Here is a 17806-nt window from a genome sequence, read left to right on the forward strand (position 1 = left end):
GAGTTTTGTCTGACAGGTGATTGATTTTACTGGGTGATAAAATGATCTGAATACTTTCTTCTGCATGTATTGATTATATAAACGAACTGTTTTCATGTAGAAACTTATGAATAATAAAACTATATTTTTATTATTTGTATGTCAGAACAATAAACAACAACTTTCTGAACGTTTGAGTTTATTCGTTTATTCAGCCTCAAACTTCAAAGCGTGACAAGCTGCGGTGGAGATGCAGCTTTTATTCTGAAAGGAACACTGTACAGATGTTGCATAGCAACAGGCTTCAATGGAGACGCACACACACTTGCTGTTTCCACTGCGTTAAAAAAACCATCTCATCCAAACTCACCTCACGTGATCCCACATTTCCCAGAATGCCTCTGGACAACCTCCAGACAGAGAGGAGGGACTCGATGCTCTCAGCCACAGGCAGGAAGTCCTGCCTGCTAAGCCCCGCCCCTCATAAACCCCAAGAGCACAGTTCAAACAGTACTTCTAACCCAGGGCCCTCGCTGAGTGTCAGAGTGATGCTTTGTGGGGTTGGGGGCGTGGCCTGTTGCTCCAGCGGCGCCCCCTACTATCCGATCTGCAGCTCCTGCAGCTCCTTCAGCAGCTGCTCCTCCTTCTGGACCTTCTCCAGCTGCAGGAAACAAACAGCGGGTCAGAACGTCAAAGATCAAACCTTCAAAATAAAACTCAAAAATAAATATTTTGAGATTTTTCATCTGTTCACGCTGTTTTAATTAAAGCAGCACCCCCTGCTGTGTGAACCTATAGTCCGTTGCCATGGAAACAAAAACGCTGCGAACCTCAAATTAAATTGCTAAACAGTCACCTGGTTCTTCTGCAGGACTTTTCCCGCCGCCTGTTGCTCCTTCAGCTCCTCGATGGCCTTCAGCTTCTGTAACACACAAACGCATCACTGAGCCGCTGACCAATCACAGCGCAGGTCACCACCACCGACCTGACCGCCAGGACACAGACAGCAGGGGGCGCTGCTCTTCACCTTCTTTAAGTTCTTGATTTTCTTGTCCATCTCCGGGTCGCCGCTGCTCGCCTCTGATTGGCTGTTGCTGACGGGGGCGTGATCCAACGGAAGTTCAGGTTGGAGTTGGGGTTTGACCTCCTGCAGAAACAATGAGATCAACAGTCGACATGTGAACACGCAGTCTGAACGTTAACGTGTTTATTTATACGTGTTTCTGCACGTTAAAGACGCTAACAGCTGATTCATTAAGCTAACTGCATGAATTTATGAACATTTTCCTCTGAGCTGCAGGTAAATGTTAAAACATGAAAACGTTAAAAACTTTCAAACATTAGAAAAAATGTAAAACATTTTAAAAAGTTCACAGTGCTAAAGTATTAATGACGTTAAAACATGAGATGTTAAAAACTTCCAGACCACCTGCTTCGCTGCTTTCTTCGCTTCTCGTTTCTTCTGATTCTTCAAAGCTGATTTAGAAATATTTTTCTCCCCCGAAACTCCCGGACGAAGATCCTGAGGAGGCTCGTCATCATGCTGAGAGTTAACGGTAAAGTTAAAGTTAACAATAAATTTAAAGATAGCAAGAAAACGTTTAACTTAAATTTAACGGTAAAGTTAACGATAACATGAAAGTTGAAGATAACAGTAAAGTTAAGTTTGAGGGAAATAAAAAGTTCTCGTGAACCAGGTTCCTCACCAGTTTGGAGCTGGGCGTGGCCGGCAGGTGTCTGAGGGCAGGTGGGCGGTATGCCTGTGTGGGCGGGGCCTGTGTGGTCCCCAGCTGGCTGGGCACTGCCTGGTACTTCACAGCCCGCTCGGGGAAGCTGCCGTCGGGGAACGGCTGCCATCGGACCTCCCACAGCTCCGAGCCGGCCGCCACGTCCCATTTATGCAGCACGGAGCCGGTGTAGTGCCAGATCTTATAACCGTTACTGACCCGCAGCCGCGGAGAGCAGGTCGCCGTGGCGACGTGCTCGCCGTCAGGACACCAGGAGAAGTGAGTGGTGTCTGGAGCCTGAGGTTTGGCCACCTGAGGGGGACACGGGTGAGACGGATGAAGACTCGATGTCTGTCTGAACACGCGGCGTTCCTCAAGGCGCCGCTCAGGGGCCGCCGCCATTCATTCAGACATTCACTTTGATACCTAATCTGCTTAACTGACCTGGTTAACTAACCTGGTTAAATGTCCTGGTGAACTAACCTGGTTAACTAACCTGTTTAACTGACCTGGTTAACTGTCCTGGACATAACCAGGTCAGTTAACCAGTTGCAGGTGTTCGTGCTGACCTGTTTGTACTTCTTCACGTCCCAGACCTCCATTTGACCGCGCAGGTTCCCGAAGCCGGCCAGAACCAGGATGTGTCCCTGAGGACTGAGAGCAGGAGGTTACCGCCGCTCCCATCAGAGGTCACATGACTAAACGCATCGCCAGCGGCAGAGTTCTCACCTGTAGTAGGCGGCGTTCCTCGGCCCGGTTCCGAAGTCGAACACCGGGTCACATTTGAGGTTGAAGACGGTGGCCTTGGCCGGCATGAAGCCGTAGACCGCGCAGAACTCGGCGGAGCTCGGACTCCACGCCACGTCGTAGATCGGACCGTTCTTCGCTGTTTTCCGAAAAACCACAAAGAAAAGTCTCTTCTTACCGAGAGTCTAACCTTTGACCCCGCCGGACCTTCGTGATCGGAACGGTACTCACACAGCTGAACCACCGCTGTCTCTCCGTTAACGGCGAGGTAGTGCAGCGTCTGCTCTCCGTAGTACGACGCTCCCGTCTTATCGACTTCGGTGCTCGCCGTCACCAGAACCGCCGAAGCTGCGGGAAGACGGAGGGACAGATTTAACGTCAAAGGGACGAAACACGGTCCGGATCTTCGGAGTTCTGACTCCCACCTTTCCGGTTCCACAGCATGGTGACTCGGTCGGCCTTGAAGAAGCTCTTGTTGGCGAGCGCGGCGGTCGGTCCTCCCAGAACCGGGTACTGGTACAGACGGACGAATGACGGCGCTCCTTTGCTGCCCGGAACGTAGACGGCGACCTGCAGGGACAAAAAGGAGGGTTGACCTGGTGGGACCAGGTGGGACCAGGTGGGACCAGGTGGGACCTGGTTCTCGTTCCTCACCTTGCTCGGTTGACCTCCAGGAGACAACGCAAAGTCAGACACTTTCTGCATGTGAAGCTTGTTGGCGATGGAGTCTGAAAAGAGAACAGAGATTCAACACAGTCCGGTCCAGACCTCCTCCAGTCCAGACCAGACCTCCTCCAGTCCAGACCACCAGACCTCCTCCAGTCCAGACCACCAGACCTCCTCCAGTCCAGACCACCGGACCTCCTCCAGAATCTGCTCTAGTGTTCGGTTCTTACTGAAGTCATTGTTCTCGTAGAAGTGCAGCTCGTTGTTGACGCTCCTCACTGAGATCTTTTCGTCTTCTGACCAGCTGGGACACCTGCAGACCATCAGACACAGGACAGACAGCGATCAACCGACCGACCGATCGATGGTCGGTCGGTCCGTGCCGGTGTCAGCAGCTGTGTTGGGACGTACCAGGATTCGACCTTCTTCTGAAACAGAGCTTTAACCAGCCGGCCGGTCGGCAGCTCCCACAGCTGGAGGTTGGCGTCGCCCTGAGGACTGTCGGCGCTCTCTGCAAACATCGTACCGAGGAAGGAAACCTTATCGCTACGGCAACAGTTTTATTCCATGTTCAACAAACTACAACGTAAAACACACGAACGAGCTGCTCTCATCTCTAATGTCATCAAACTCTCGTTTTATTTCATCTCGTTGTCTTACTGCTGTACGGTTGCCAGGTGACCAGGATGTTGTTGAGAGGAGAAAAGTCCAGCAGAGATGTCTTCGGGAGGTCAAAGGTCGTCACCACGGAGCCGTCGGAGGACTTCACCACGGACACGCTGATGGATGGACAGACGTCCAGAGACAGACAGACATCCAGAGACAGACAGACAGAGACAGACAGACATCCAGAGACAGACAGACAGAGACAGACAGACAGACAGAGACAGACAGACAGAGACAGACAGACAGAGACAGACAGAGACAGACAGACAGACAGACAGACATCCAGAGACAGACAGACAGGACGGTGAGGTTTGATCAGAAATGAGTCGTTCTCATGAGACGACTGAATTAAAGACGTACTTTTGTCCGTTGCACCATCCGAACAGCGTCCCGTCTCTGCTGAAGGTGAGACACCTGCTGACCCGATCGTCCCTGAGACACAAACACAGACTGTTTGTTTGTTTGTTTGTTTACAGAGTGAACGGTACTGATGGAGGTGCCGTTACCTTTGGAAGGCTGAATGCTGCTCGCACTCTGGAGGACCGCGGAGCAGAGACGTCCCGTCGGATCCTCGAACTGAAACTCAAACACAAACCTTCATCACAGATAGTTCAATCAGTATAAATCTATCAAATCATATATTTTTCTGTGTTTGCTTTCTCTGACCAGAAGGTTTTGGCTTTGTTCCTGCATCAGTAGGTGTCACTTGTCATCTCAGCCTCAATATAATCCCTGAAGCAGCTCCTGAGTCAGCGGATTTTAACTTTATATAACAACAACTCAGCCGTTTTTAACAGTGAAGTTCCCCCACTTTACCAGATTATATTTAGGTGGGATACCTTTGAAGACCCTGCAGATGGAAGTCAAACAGATCAACAAAAAGTCGTCCGATTATTAAAGGGAGTTTGGAGTAATCCGTGTTTGCAGCTGAGCCAACTTCTCTTCTTATAAAGAATTCCATTAAGAAATCTATTAATTTCCAAGTAGGCCTGTTTCCCCACGGAGCAGACTGGGACATACATTCATTTGAGGGCAGTTATGGAATCGAACTGTGTAACTCTACACTTCGGCGCACATTTAGAGTCTCAGCCAGTCGTTCCGTCGGCGCATTTCAGCGTTTTCTGACCGGACCGTCGTTCATTTGCAGGTCGGTAACCTGAGCGCGACCAGCGTGAACACGTTTCAGGTGCTTTATTTTTCTTATGTGGAATTACACGTTGATCTCATTTATGCCGAATTAATCAGAAGGCTGTACTGATCCCGATAAAGGTTTTTGTTTTATTTTCCGGTCTATGTGTGTTTTCCAAACTTAGATCAACTAATATTTCAAAGGTTTTTCACTGAGTTTGGCGTCATTTGCTCCACCGATAAGAACGCACGTTTATCGGCTCGCTGCCTGTTGACCGACGGATGTTTGACTTTGTCGGGTTCCTGCAGCAGGTCAGAGACACGTCGGAAGAACCCGTTCAACCACGAGACGATTCATGAAACTGAAATTACCCACCTGCTAACAGCGGCACAGGGGGCGCCATGTTTACGTGTGCCGGAAGAAGAAAGTATTTTCCCGGAAACGCGTCATGGCACCGCGAGACGCGTCGCTCAGTGCCACGTCAGCTTACACGTCGTTTAAAAACGTAATGACAGAATTTGATCGGTTACTATAACATGTAAGAGTAAAGTTTTTCCACAGATAAAATGCAATAATTTGAATAAATGGGACCAAAACTTATTTTTTTGAAATATTCAAAGTCCGCTGTAATTTTGAAGCGTCAAGTTTGCGGGAAACTAGCTCAGGGTGATACGACTTTCGTTTTCAAAATAAAAGCTGTGATCAAAAGAATGTAATCGTAATAATATCCGGCGGCCTCCCAACGTGCATCACGCCAGGGTCCGCATATTCCCCCTCGCAATTAACTTTTTTTTTCTCGATCTCGTTCCTTATTCTTCTTTTAAAGAAAATGCCTTTTTTTTTGGCAGCTTTAACATCGTCAGGAACTCATGAGAGCAAGTTTCATGAGGTTTGGAGCATCGTTTGACCTTAATCATCAACTTCCTGTGACATGGTCATCAAACATCAAACTTAGCTGCATCGCCCTGGCAATACTATATACTCTATACTATATACTATACTATACTATACTATACTATACTATACTATAGTATAGAGTGTAGACTTTATACTATTTTTTTTATTATTTTTTTTATTATTTTTTTTGATACACTTTATTAATCCCCGAGGGGAAATGTCTTCACTACAGCAGGGGGGCTCTCAGGGGGGGCTCTCAGGGGGGAGCTGCTGCAGCAGGCTGCCACTAGCGCGGCGCCAGGTAACCTGACCTGAGGTGCATGTTTTTGGATGATGGGAGGAAGCCGGAGAACCCGGAGAGAACCCACGCAAGCACAGGGAGAACATGCAAACTCCGCACAGAAAGGCCCAGGACCGGATTCGAACCCTGAACCTTTTTTGCTGTGAGGTGACGGTGCTAACCACTGCACCACCGTGCCGCCCCTTTTTTTTTTTTTTTTTTTTTTTTTTTTTTTTTTTTACTATTTTTTTTATACTATAATATAGTGTAGACTTTATACTATATACTCTATACTCTGTGCTCTATACTATATACTATATACGATATACTATATACTATATACGCTATACTCTATACTAAATACTCTATACTCTACAAAAATTAATTTTGGGTCACTTTTTGGACGGCATGCTCTAACCAGTGCACAATAAAATAAAATTTAAAAAGTCTCTTTTGAGCTTTTTTGTATTGTTATTGACCTTTGGTTTGGTATTAGTATGACTGCATGTACAAACACAAACCTATGTGGTTTATCCTTAGAGGGATTTGCTCTGAGCAGTGAACCTTGTGTGTTACCTCGGTGGGTAAACCATGAACCTTGTGTGTTACCTTGGTGGGGCTCGAACCCCCTCATGTGGTTGTTTACCAGCTTGGAGTTGGTGTCGTAGACTGCTGGACTATCTTTGGCGCCGGAGGACAAGTCGCAGCAGGAGGAAGTGGTTCACGGAGTTCACTCAGAGCGTTAAGATTAGGGTTAGGGTTAACCCCAGGGTTAGGGTTAGGGGACTGATCCCCCCCTCTGAATGAACGGCGGGAAGGTGGAGCACGGGCCCTCCTCCAGGTAGGTCTCCCAGTCCAACCCCACTCCCCCCTGTTATGCATTTCACGGCCGGAATTGGTACGAGGCCCGGTCTGGGGGCGGCCACGTCTTTTCCGGTGGCTGACCAGGGTCCAACTGCATTGATCTGTGCTCATACTTCCTTAGATAAGCAGGGTCCAAATAAACTCAAAAATAAATCCGAAAAGAAAAGAAAACAAAAAGATAATGTTCCTTTGGAAAAAATGTTTTTATTCCAAGAAAACAAAACAAAACAAACAAAAACAAAAAAAATATATTGTGCCTGTCGCGACGTTTCGACTACTGTAAGTCTTCTTCAGGCAAAGGCACAGTAAAAAAAAAAAAGTATAAAATCCAAGGAATAGAGGTCTTGCTTGTTGGCTGTGAGGTCTGTTCCTGTGCTCAGCTCAACGGAGAACCCCAGGGTTAGGGTTAAGGTTAGGGTTAACCCCAGGGTTAGGGTTAGGGTTAAGGTTAGGGTTAACCCCAGGGTTAGGGTTAGGGTTAAGGTTAACCCTAACCGACAGTCTGGTTAACTCAACAGGTAAAAGATTCTCCTTCACCAAGGTTGATATTCATGGTTCAGATTCCACCTGTTGATGGTGATTCAACTTTTAGTGAAGTTGAAACGTTTGGGGAAATTGAAAAAGTTTTGCATTCACTACCCATTACTAATAAAGTGTATAAAAATCAAAAATCAAAATCAAATCAAATCAAATTACAGGAAGATATTTAATATCACTGCAGACCTCCTTGAAAACACGTATATCTACTATCCAAAGAATGTCTGCGGCAATTTTGGTCGCATTTGAATGAATATTTGTGGACGTGGAGTGATTATTAATTATAATCAAGTGAATCTCTTTAGGAATGAAACACAAAAGCGTTTTAACGTCACGAAGAGATCGGTGGGGATTTAATTTTGAAAGAATGTACAGGAAGTCTTATTTTGGCGGGCAGTAACTTGACGCGTGAACCACGTGAGTCTAAGGGCGGAAACGCTTGGTTAAGGAGGCGGGGCTTCAGCTTTTTGAGGACGTAGACAAACTAGACTCTGTCTCAGTCCGTGAGGCGGCGGAGCGCAGACCGACAAACCGGCGGATAAAAACAACAAGAAAACAAGAAAACCGGCGGAAAAACAAGAAAACAAGAAAAAGACAAGATGGTGGCCAAACAAAGGATCCGCATGGCGAACGAGAAACACAGCAAGAACATCACTCAGCGGGGGAACGTGGCCAAGACGACGGTGAGTCCAACAGCTGCTCCGATCAATAACCGTCAGAACCAGGAGCCGCCGGGTCCAGAACCAGAACCAGAACCAGAACCGGCCAAGCCCCGATTCACACCGAGGCTCAGACCGGAAGAGGATTTGTAATCACTGCTGATTGTTATTGATCACTGATAGATATGTTTCTGTCCTGTAATCGATTTACAGAAAGTTTTAACCAATAAGAATCAGATCTGATGAATTGAAGTGGTCTTCTGTATGTGGATCAATGAACTAGAGTCAGAAAAATATATACGGATCAATATACATGATCTGTTCTGATGAAGTCATCAGTCACAGATCGATCAGGTCAGTTTGATTAAATACTCAATCAATAAAGGGTCTGACGTCACTGTGATCAATGAAAACAAACAGCACAGCTCCCAGAAAGTTCCAGTTTGAAATCAGGTTAACTTTATTGATATGTGAACAGACTGCCGGTCAAAGGTCGACTGATCAATAACACAAAAATGGAATATTAAGCAGCAGAAATCAATAAGATCAATAAATGTGTTTCAGAGGAGTCTGGGGGACGATAAAGGAGTCGGACCGTGGCTGCTCGCACTCTTCATCTTCGTCGTCTGTGGATCAGGTCAGTCCTCTTCCTCTTCCTCTTCCTCTGTTTCATATTTCACCAACACTTCTGTTTACCATCGTTCAGCTTCACTGATTTCAGATCAGTTATCGATCAATAATTTAACCAGAACTCTTCTGGCACATTTCAATAATCTTCATTGTCAACAAAACGATTTTAAAGGAATATTTTTTGATTAATTTGTCTTCTGTACACATCAATTTTTATAGATCTATTATTGTTTATTCTATTTGTTTAAGTATTTATTTTTTCATCTATTTATCTGTTTGTCAGGTTTATAAAAATAAAATAAAAAAAGTTTAAATTTTTTTGTCACATTTGAATCCAAAACGGTTCAAACATCCAGTTTACATGTTACGTCACCTGACTGTGGCCCCGCCCCTAGCTGACATCACCACGTGGGCGGGGCCTTCCCTCAGTATAAATGTCAGTGTCACTGTAACCTCCTGAGAAGCTGATGATAGGAAACACCTGGAGCCTCAAAGATCAGTCAGCTGAACAAACAAACGTCCAAGTCCAGCAGTCCTGGCTGGCCTCAGCTGATCGATCGCTGGCCTCAGCTGATCGATCGCTGGCCTCAGCTGATCGATCGCTGGCCTCAGCTGATCCCTCAATCAATCAATCAGTTAATCGATCGATCGTTTCAGTTTTGATAAAACTAACAAAGACGAGAAGATAAACAAGCTACAAAACATCCAGTGGAAACGTCTCATGCTGTGCAGTGACAGAAAAAAGTTACAATCATTGAATCAACAGTTCTTATTTTAATTTACAGCTTAAAGGAATTATTTTAAAGTCACGATAAACGTCTGAATTAAAAGTCTAAATGTTAAAAAAGTAATAAATATTTGAAAAAACTGCAGGAAGAAACAATATCCTCTGTTTGACTCGCTCGTCCATGTTGTTCTATTTTGCAGCTATTTTCCAGATCATCCAGAGCATCAGGATGGGCATGTAGAGTGACATCACCAGCAGGGGGCGGGGCCTCGTCCACGAGCTGCTGAAAACGGCAACCAGGGACGAGCTTCAAGCGTCAGCAGACTGTCGTCTTCCTGCTGTGAAACAAACCGACAAAAACATTCCTGAACTCACGCAAACTCCGCCCCCCAGAGCAAACTCCGCCCCCCAGAGCAAACTCCGCCCCCCAACTAAATCGACCAAAACATTCTTGAGCTCAAATAAACCCCGCCCCTGGCGCAAACCCTACACCGCCTTCTAGCAAACTCCGCCCCAAACTGAAATGACCAAAACATTCCTGAACTCTGACACCAACAAGCAAACCCCACCCAATTTCAATCAACCCCGCCCCCACTTTAAATAAACCCCGCCCCCAGAGGCCAGCCTGTACTCCCTGTTATCTGTGTTGATTTAAGGTGTCGCTGCCCGCTGACCTTCTCACAGCGCTTTCTGTTATGTTTTGTCACTCTGTGCCTTTCTCTGTTTACCTGAGCTTTGGCCCCGCCCCCCCACCGTGTACACCTTATCAGTCCAACAGGGGGGTCAGAGTCCAACCGAGGGCCTCCGCAGTCGCTGATACTGTTGACAGGAAACCACCTGAAGGTCTTTTGAATCAGAAGGTTTGGAGGTGCCAGCAGGTGCAAAGGAGACGGAGCACCGGAGACGGAGCACCGGAGACGAAGCACCGGAGACGGAGCACCTGAGGAAGGTGTGTCTGCACTGTGTGCAGCTGCATCTGAACATTCCTGTTCACTAAATAAAGTTTCATTTTGAACGTGGACGCTGTGTTTGTGTTTCTGTCTGAAGGGGTTTGACCGGTCTCGGTGGTCCAGACTTCGACTGGCTGCCAAGTTTTCCTTTTGACCTGTAGGACTTGTCAGACTCGGGCTGTCTCCCCTCTGCAGGGACGAGGGGACGTCTGTGGAGGCAAACTGAAGACACGGCAGGACTTCCGTCGGATCTGGACTGAGCTGACAAATGAGGACTGCCGAGTTTGAAACGAGCCTGAGACCAAGATAGAACAGGAAACCCGGTCCTGGTCTGTCCTGGTCTTTATCTAGTGCTCCACTGTGGTGCCCAGTTGGTCCACCAGGTGGAGCTGTTTGAACAGAAACAGACCAAAATACTAACGAGCACATTAACTCATCGATGTCTTTATAATGTCCAACATGTGAGATGAAGACAGGAAGTAGAAAATCAGCTGGTTTTCTACTTCCGTCTGTCTCTGACGGGACATCAGATCTGCTTCAGGCTCCACTGATGGACGGACGGACGGACGCACGCTCGTTGTTCTCAGGCTTTTGTTTGTCTGCTCCAGTTCAGAGTTTCAGGTCGTTTAACAACCGAAGACGGAGGATCTGTCAAATTATATTTAAATGTGTGAAAGAACTGAATTCATGTAAAATATCTCGATTCTCCACAGAAGTTTTTGTTGTACAAGTTTTAAAGATTTAATGTGAATTGAGAAATTTGAATTGTGTTTTCAGAAATGTCGGAGAAAATGAACGTTCCCTTTTTATCAGATTTGAAGTTAATAAATTCTAATATTAATTGTAAAAACAGTTTTTTTGTACTTTAATGACACGTCTGAGGAAAATATAGAAGTTACAGCATCGTTACGTTACCTGCCGGGAGGTCGTCTATTTTGCTGTTGCATAGCAACGGTGTATTCACGACTTTAACTACCTCAGATAAAACAAACAGTTCCAGAAAAAGGCTTTTCAGGACTGTAGCGGTCACATGACCTGCAGTACCGACGGTGGCCAGCGCACAAGAATGGCAGCGTTCATCTGGTTGTTACAGAAGACGAAGGTCGAAGTTCAGTGTGGCTGTCAATCAACAGTTCAAGGTCAAAGGGCAAAAAGAGGGGTCACGCTAAGCAGCTAAATGATTAATATACTGTTAGCTGTTAATCTTTGTTTTTTATAAAATTCCTCAAATCTTTGTTTTTGATCTTTTCTGGGTTTAATAAAAGTGATTAATACAGAACGAGTCGTGAGGTTTCGATGTTTGACTCGTAAACCGGCAAAGTCCAAAGTTTACATCCGCCTGATGCCGGACAGGATTGAGGACACGATGTCATACCGTGAAGCCACAGCTGCATGACATGTCTCAGTTATGGATCCGTGAGGACGATCGAGGGACGTCACCGAGCCGCCGCCAGGTTTCTTCTTCAGGTTCTTTAATGAAGCGATGAACAAAACAAACACGTTGGGAACGTCCACAGATGTGACGCTTTGCTGTCGGTTGTCCGTCTCTCCCTCGCCGACGTCCTCAGCTGTTGGACGGCCGCTCCGGTTTCAGTCGGATGGCCCAGGAGTTGGCCGATACGATGTCGCCACGGCGATGGATGCGACAGGTGTACACGCCCTCGTTGAACTCGTTGGCGACGATGCGGAGGTCTCGGTCCTTCATGACGATGTAGCCGGGGACGGACGTCAGGATCTGCTCGCCGTCTTTGTACCAGCTGGAGGACACAGAAACAGGAGATGGAGGAGGACACCGCCTACGACCTCTAAGCTCCACCCATGAACAATAAAAACACCTGACGGAGCTGATTAAACAGAATGTCAGTAAAAAGAAGACGTATTTTCTCAGTGAAGGTTCTTGATGAAAGTATCGATCAGCTGACATCACGTAACATCAATACTCTATCGATCAGCTGACATCACGTAACATCAATACTCTATCGATCAGCTGACATCACGTAACATCAATACTCTATCGATCAGCTGACATCACGTAACATCAATACTCTATCGATCAGCTGACATCACGTAACATCAATACTCTATCGATCAGCTGACATCACGTAACATCAATACTCTATCGATCAGCTGACATCACGTAACATCAATACTCTATCGATCAGCTGACATCACGTAACATCAATACTCTATCGATCAGCTGACCTGACTTTGGGCGGGGAGCGAGGGTTTTTGGTTCCGCAGCGGAAACCCACCACCTTCCCCCGGGGAACCATCTTCACCTTGACGTTGGCTGGAGGCGGCGTCGGCGTGGCAACCGCTTCCAGGGGCTCTGCGGCGGGAACGAGATGCGGACGGGAAGTGAGTGTCGAACCAGAAACGGGTTCTGTGATACGATTCAACTTCCACCCTGCGCAGAGGACACGCTTCAGGTCAGAGGTCAAAGGTCAACCGGGTCTCACCGTAGCAGAGGTCGCAGCGCTGAGGACAGTTCTTCTTCATGAAGGTCTTCCTCCGCTCGCAAAAGCCGAGTCGAGCCCACGGGTCACAAACTCGCTTCTTATCCAGACATCCTGCAGACCGACAGGCAGACGTCACGTCTACTGCAGTACAAGTACTGCAATCACCAACCCGCTGCAGTACAAGTACTGCAATCACCAACCCGCTGCAGTACAAGTACTGCAATCACCATTTTACTAACACACTGGCACAGACAGAACTGACTGCACCAGATTCTGGACCAGATTCTGGACCAGATTCTGGACCAGATTCTGGACCAGATTCTGGACCAGATTCTGGACCAGTGTGGCCTCCCAGCTGAGCGTTACCATAGAGACGCTGGATGCCCCACACGTCGTCTTGGGCGATGTTCCTCTGGCCGGTGTACGTGGCGTTCGGGTGCATCAGGGCCTCCGGGTCTCTGGAGTGCCACAGACCCAGAGCGTGACCGATCTCATGGGCCGCCACCTGGACCAGGTCGTTCAGCCAGACTCCTGCAGGAGGACAGGAGTCAGAGACGAAGAGGAGGCGGAGACAAAGAGGAGACGGAGAGGAGTCAGAGACGAAGAGGAGATGAAGAGGAGTCAGAGACAAAGAGGAGTCAGAGACGAAGAGGAGACAGAGACAAAGAGGAGGTGGAGACGAAGAGGAGGTGGAGACAAAGAGGAGACGGAGAGGAGTCAGAGACGAAGAGGAGACGAAGAGGAGTCAGAGACAAAGAGGAGTCAGAGACGAAGAGGAGGCGGAGAGGAGACAGAGACAAAGAGGAGGTGGAGACGAAGAGGAGTCAGAGACAAAGAGGAGTCAGAGACGAAGAGGAGGCGGAGACGAAGAGGAGGCGGAGACGAAGAGGAGTCAGAGACGAAGAGGAGACGGAGACAAAGAGGAGTCGGAGACAAAGAGGAGACGAAGAGGAGTCAGAGACGAAGAGGAGGCGGAGACGAAGAAGAGGCGGAGACGAAGAGGAGACGGAGACGAAGAGGTCGGAGACATTCTGACTCAGTGTATTTCCTCTAATTACAGATTGCGTCACATGATCAGAATCTTTGTGGACAGAATCCTCTGAACACGATCCAAACACAGAAACACGGAAACAGCTGCATCTTCAACAGTACCGCCTCCTCTGGTACCTCTGGTACCTCTGGTTCTGGTTCTGGTTCCGGTACCTTGTTTCCAGCTGAACCGGGACTTGCCGAGGATCCAGAACTCGTGGTTGTCGAAGTGGATCTCTCCTCGCGGAGGCAGGAAGGCGTGAGCCAGCTCGCCGTTCAGCCCGTCGAAACACGGATGGAGAGGAGACCACCAGCAGTCGGTGTGGTTAAAGGTGTAGAAACCTAACGCACCCACACACACACACAGGTTTATAACACTTCAGAGGACGTCACAGTCAACGTCATTCATTTCAACCAGAACCTCCCCGGAGACGTCTCGGCTTCACGTCAGCTCATTAATCTAAAACTGCATCAGAGTGTTTCATCATCTGCAAATGGAGCTTTTGTTTTGGGGTACCGATGGTGATGTCAGCGGTGGCGTTGCCGTCGGTAACCTCGGTGAAGGTCAGCGGAGACACGTCGCTCCACTTGGTGAAGGCGATGCTGATGGCCTTCCTCGTGTCCTCCACGTTCAGAGTGTTGGGAAACTTCATTATCCTGAGATGGAGGACGGAGAGAACGAAGAGGATGAAGAGGATGAGGAAGATGAAGAGGCAGACAGCTGTTTGTAAATGGACTCTGATTGGCGCTCGCTGGGTTCCGTTGCCCCGAGTGAAGCCTGCCAGGCTGTGTGAAGCTCCGTCTCCTCTGCGGTGGCTGACGGAGGAGGTGGTGGTGCTTCACACTCTGGGAGCTGGATCAGCCTGGCAGACGTGACTCAGGGTAAAAACAGCAGAGCAGCCAATCAGAGCGTGGACTGATTTAAGCTCCGCCCCTCACCTGTATGTGATGTTGTGATGAGTCCACTTGTGTCCCACAGGGTTGATGGCGTAGCGTTTGTGTCTCGTCTCTCCGTGAACCGAGTCGTCAGTGAACGTCTGAAAAACACAAGCACGCCGGGTCAGTAGCCAATCAGCTGCCTTGGAGCTGCAGTTCCACCGACAGCCTCCAGGTGCCGCTAATGTTGTCAAATCTGAAAATAAAAAAACTCCTTTAATAAAAGTTCAGATCCCATGATGAGGTGTGTTTGATTTACACCAACAGGAGTTTTGAAGAGGAGCTTCAGTGTGACCGGTTCATGTCTCATGGTCTGAGTGTTTCAGTGGATCTGTGGGAGGTTTCAGTGGATCTGTGGGAGGTTTCAGTGGATCTGTGGGGAGGTTTCAGTAGATCTGTGGGAGGTTTCAGTGGATCTGTGGGAGGTTTCAGTAGATCTGTGGGGAGGTTTCAGTAGATCTGTGGGAGGTTTCAGTGGATCTGTGGGGAGGTTTCAGTAGATCTGTGGGAGGTTTCAGTAGATCTGTGGGAGGTTTCAGTAGATCTGTGGGAGGTTTCAGTAGATCTGTGGGGGGTTTCAGTAGATCTGTGGGGAGGTTTCAGTAGATCAGTGGGGAGGTTTCAGTAGATCTGTGGGAGGTTTCAGTAGATCTGTGGGGAGGTTTCAGTAGATCAGTGGGGAGGTTTCAGTAGATCTGTGGGAGGTTTCAGTGGATCTGTGGGGAGGTTTCAGTGGATCTGTGGGGAGGTTTCAGTAGATCTGTGGGGAGGTTTCAGTAGATCTGTGGGAGGTTTCAGTGGATCTGTGGGGAGGTTTCAGTAGATCTGTGGGGAGGTTTCAGTGGATCTGTGGGAGGTTTCAGTGGATCTGTGGGAGGTTTCAGTAGATCTGTGGGAGGTTTCAGTAGATCTGTGGGGAGGTTTCAGTAGATCTGTGGGGAGGTTTCAGTAGATCTGTGGGGAGGTTTCAGTGGATCTGTGGGAGGTTTCAGTGGATCTGTGGGAGGTTTCAGTAGATCTGTGGGGAGGTTTCAGTAGATCTGTGGGGAGGTTTCAGTAGATCTGTGGGAGGTTTCAGTAGATCTGTGGGAGGTTTCAGTAGATCTGTGGGGAGGTTTCAGTGGATCTGTGGGAGGTTTCAGTGGATCTGTGGGGAGGTTTCAGTAGATCTGTGGGGAGGTTTCAGTGGATCTGTGGGAGGTTTCAGTGGATCTGTGGGAGGTTTCAGTAGATCTGTGGGAGGTTTCAGTGGATCTGTGGGGAGGTTTCAGTAGATCTGTGGGGAGGTTTCAGTAGATCAGTGGGGAGGTTTCAGTAGATCTGTGGGGAGGTTTCAGTGGATCTGTGGGAGGTTTCAGTGGATCTGTGGGAGGTTTCAGTGGATCTGTGGGAGGTTTCAGTAGATCTGTGGGGAGGTTTCAGTAGATCAGTGGGGAGGTTTCAGTAGATCTGTGGGGAGGTTTCAGTAGATCTGTGGGGAGGTTTCAGTAGATCAGTGGGGAGGTTTCAGTAGACCTGTGGGGAGGTTTCAGTAGATCAGTGGGGAGGTTTCAGTAGATCTGTAGGGAGGTTTCAGTAGATCAGTGGGGAGGTTTCAGTAGATCTGTGGGGAGGTTTCAGTAGATCTGTGGGGAGGTTTCAGTAGATCAGTGGGGAGGTTTCAGTAGATCTGTGGGGAGGTTTCAGTAGAGATCAGTAGATCTGGGGAGGTTTCAGTAGAGATCAGTAGATGTGGGGAGGTTTCAGTAGGTGGGGAGGTTTCAGTAGATCAGTGGGGAGGTTTCAGTAGATCAGTGGGGAGGTTTCAGTAGATCTGTGGGGAGGTTTCAGTAGATCTGTGGGGAGGTTTCAGTAGATCTGTGGGGAGGTTTCAGTAGATCTGTGGGGAGACGTGGCAGCATACTGATTCCACACAGATGTGAAACTCTTCCGTTCTTCTTTTCTCTTTCATGTCATCTGCTTTGACTCCGCCCCCTCTCACATGTCTGTCACCCACATGTGAACTCTGCTCCACAAAACTAAAACACATTTTACTCTGCAGCAGCCCACAGCAACTCTTCATCTCTTCATCACCTCATCTTCATCACCTTTTCATCTTCTCTTCACCACCTCTTCATCTTCCCTTCATCTCATCTTCATCTCATCTTCATCACCTCTTTATCTCATCTTAATCTCATATTTTTTATTACGTCATTAATGAGAATCATAAATCTAAAAATCTAATTTATTGATCGGAGTATTTTCCTGCTTCATCAATCATGTGATCAGAATGTAAAGTGCTGACTTGCAGGATTTCTGAGCTCCATTCAGAAGTCCCTCTGAAAACTTCACTATTATCATCTGATGTGTTTTATTGTTCCTGATTAGAATTATTGATTCATTGATTATTGATCAATAAACTGAAACACTTTAAACACATGAAACCGGACTTTAACAAACTGGACCAGACCCGGAGACCCGGTGGACTTGAGTTCACTGACCTGCGGCCTCACGGCGGCTCCGCTCACCTTCATCACATCATCATCATCATCATCATCGCCAGCAGCTGAAGATGGTCCATGACGAGAACTGGACTCACAGATCCTGCACGATCCCGCTCATGACCCGGCTGCCGATCAGTCAGTCAGTCAGTCAATCAATCAATCAATCAATCAATCAATCAATCAATCAATCAATCAATCAATGAGCCTGTCAATGACATTTACGCGCGCTGGTTTCCTCGTAACCTTCTTGGACCTGAAAAACTCGCCGCGGGATCCGAGCGACAGACAACAGAAAGAGATCCGAACCCGAGCAGACCCGAACCGTCCCGAACTGTTCCGTCCCCGTCTCTCCCTTCTCCTGTCCTCCGTCCGGACCAGATGACCCTGCTGGATCAGAGTCCGGACCCGCGTCCTCCCGGTCGGCTCTGGAGCAAACTGAGC

The 17806-nt window shown here is 47.9% G+C and overlaps 3 protein-coding genes across 3 annotated transcripts; 1 reads left to right on the plus strand and 2 right to left on the minus strand.

The window, feature by feature from the left end:
- Positions 1–161: 161 nt before the first annotated feature.
- Positions 162–5326, minus strand: eif2a (eukaryotic translation initiation factor 2A). Its single transcript, XM_069710461.1, has 16 exons — positions 5290–5326; positions 4292–4361; positions 4146–4217; positions 3780–3898; positions 3531–3630; positions 3350–3432; positions 3108–3181; positions 2879–3023; positions 2685–2801; positions 2436–2592; positions 2276–2360; positions 1686–2018; positions 1409–1522; positions 1007–1126; positions 836–901; positions 162–640 (listed from the first exon to the last, which is right to left on the minus strand). Exons 1-16 carry the CDS (start codon positions 5315–5317, stop codon positions 578–580), a joined length of 1746 nt encoding a protein of 581 aa, XP_069566562.1. The 5' UTR covers positions 5318–5326; the 3' UTR covers positions 162–577.
- A 2629-nt stretch (positions 5327–7955) lies between these two features.
- On the plus strand, positions 7956–10527 carry serp1 (stress-associated endoplasmic reticulum protein 1). The gene is made up of 3 exons (XM_069710460.1): positions 7956–8175; positions 8716–8788; positions 9709–10527. Exons 1-3 carry the CDS (start codon positions 8092–8094, stop codon positions 9747–9749), a joined length of 198 nt encoding a protein of 65 aa, XP_069566561.1. The 5' UTR covers positions 7956–8091; the 3' UTR covers positions 9750–10527.
- A 768-nt stretch (positions 10528–11295) lies between these two features.
- Positions 11296–17543, minus strand: mmp23bb (matrix metallopeptidase 23bb). Its single transcript, XM_069710459.1, is given in 9 exon segments — positions 11296–12215; positions 12661–12787; positions 12918–13028; positions 13284–13448; positions 14094–14288; positions 14464–14603; positions 14886–14983; positions 17363–17398; positions 17401–17543. Coding segments are annotated over 9 exon segments (1107 nt in total). The 5' UTR covers positions 17443–17543; the 3' UTR covers positions 11296–12022.
- Between the last annotated feature and the right edge of the window lie 263 nt (positions 17544–17806).

This window comes from Brachyistius frenatus, unplaced genomic scaffold (assembly GCF_029030835.1).
Source record: "Brachyistius frenatus isolate BFR_SWC_R1_liver_20210118 unplaced genomic scaffold, ASM2903083v1 Contig_92, whole genome shotgun sequence".
NCBI lineage: Eukaryota > Metazoa > Chordata > Actinopteri > Embiotocidae > Brachyistius > Brachyistius frenatus.

Coding starts and splice junctions, on each gene's coding strand:
- eif2a (XM_069710461.1), bottom strand. CDS start 5,317: ATGGCGCCCCCTGTGCCGCTGTTAGCAG. Junction 1,523..1,685: donor CCACGCCCAGCTCCAAACTG/GTGAGGAACCTG, acceptor GTTAACTCTCAG/CATGATGACGAGCCTCCTCA. Junction 641..835: donor AAGTCCTGCAGAAGAACCAG/GTGACTGTTTAG, acceptor TGTTTCCTGCAG/CTGGAGAAGGTCCAGAAGGA.
- serp1 (XM_069710460.1), top strand. CDS start 8,092: ATGGTGGCCAAACAAAGGATCCGCATGGCGAACGAGAAACACAGCAAG. Junction 8,176..8,715: donor GGAACGTGGCCAAGACGACG/GTGAGTCCAACA, acceptor AATGTGTTTCAG/AGGAGTCTGGGGGACGATAA. Junction 8,789..9,708: donor CTTCGTCGTCTGTGGATCAG/GTCAGTCCTCTT, acceptor TCTATTTTGCAG/CTATTTTCCAGATCATCCAG.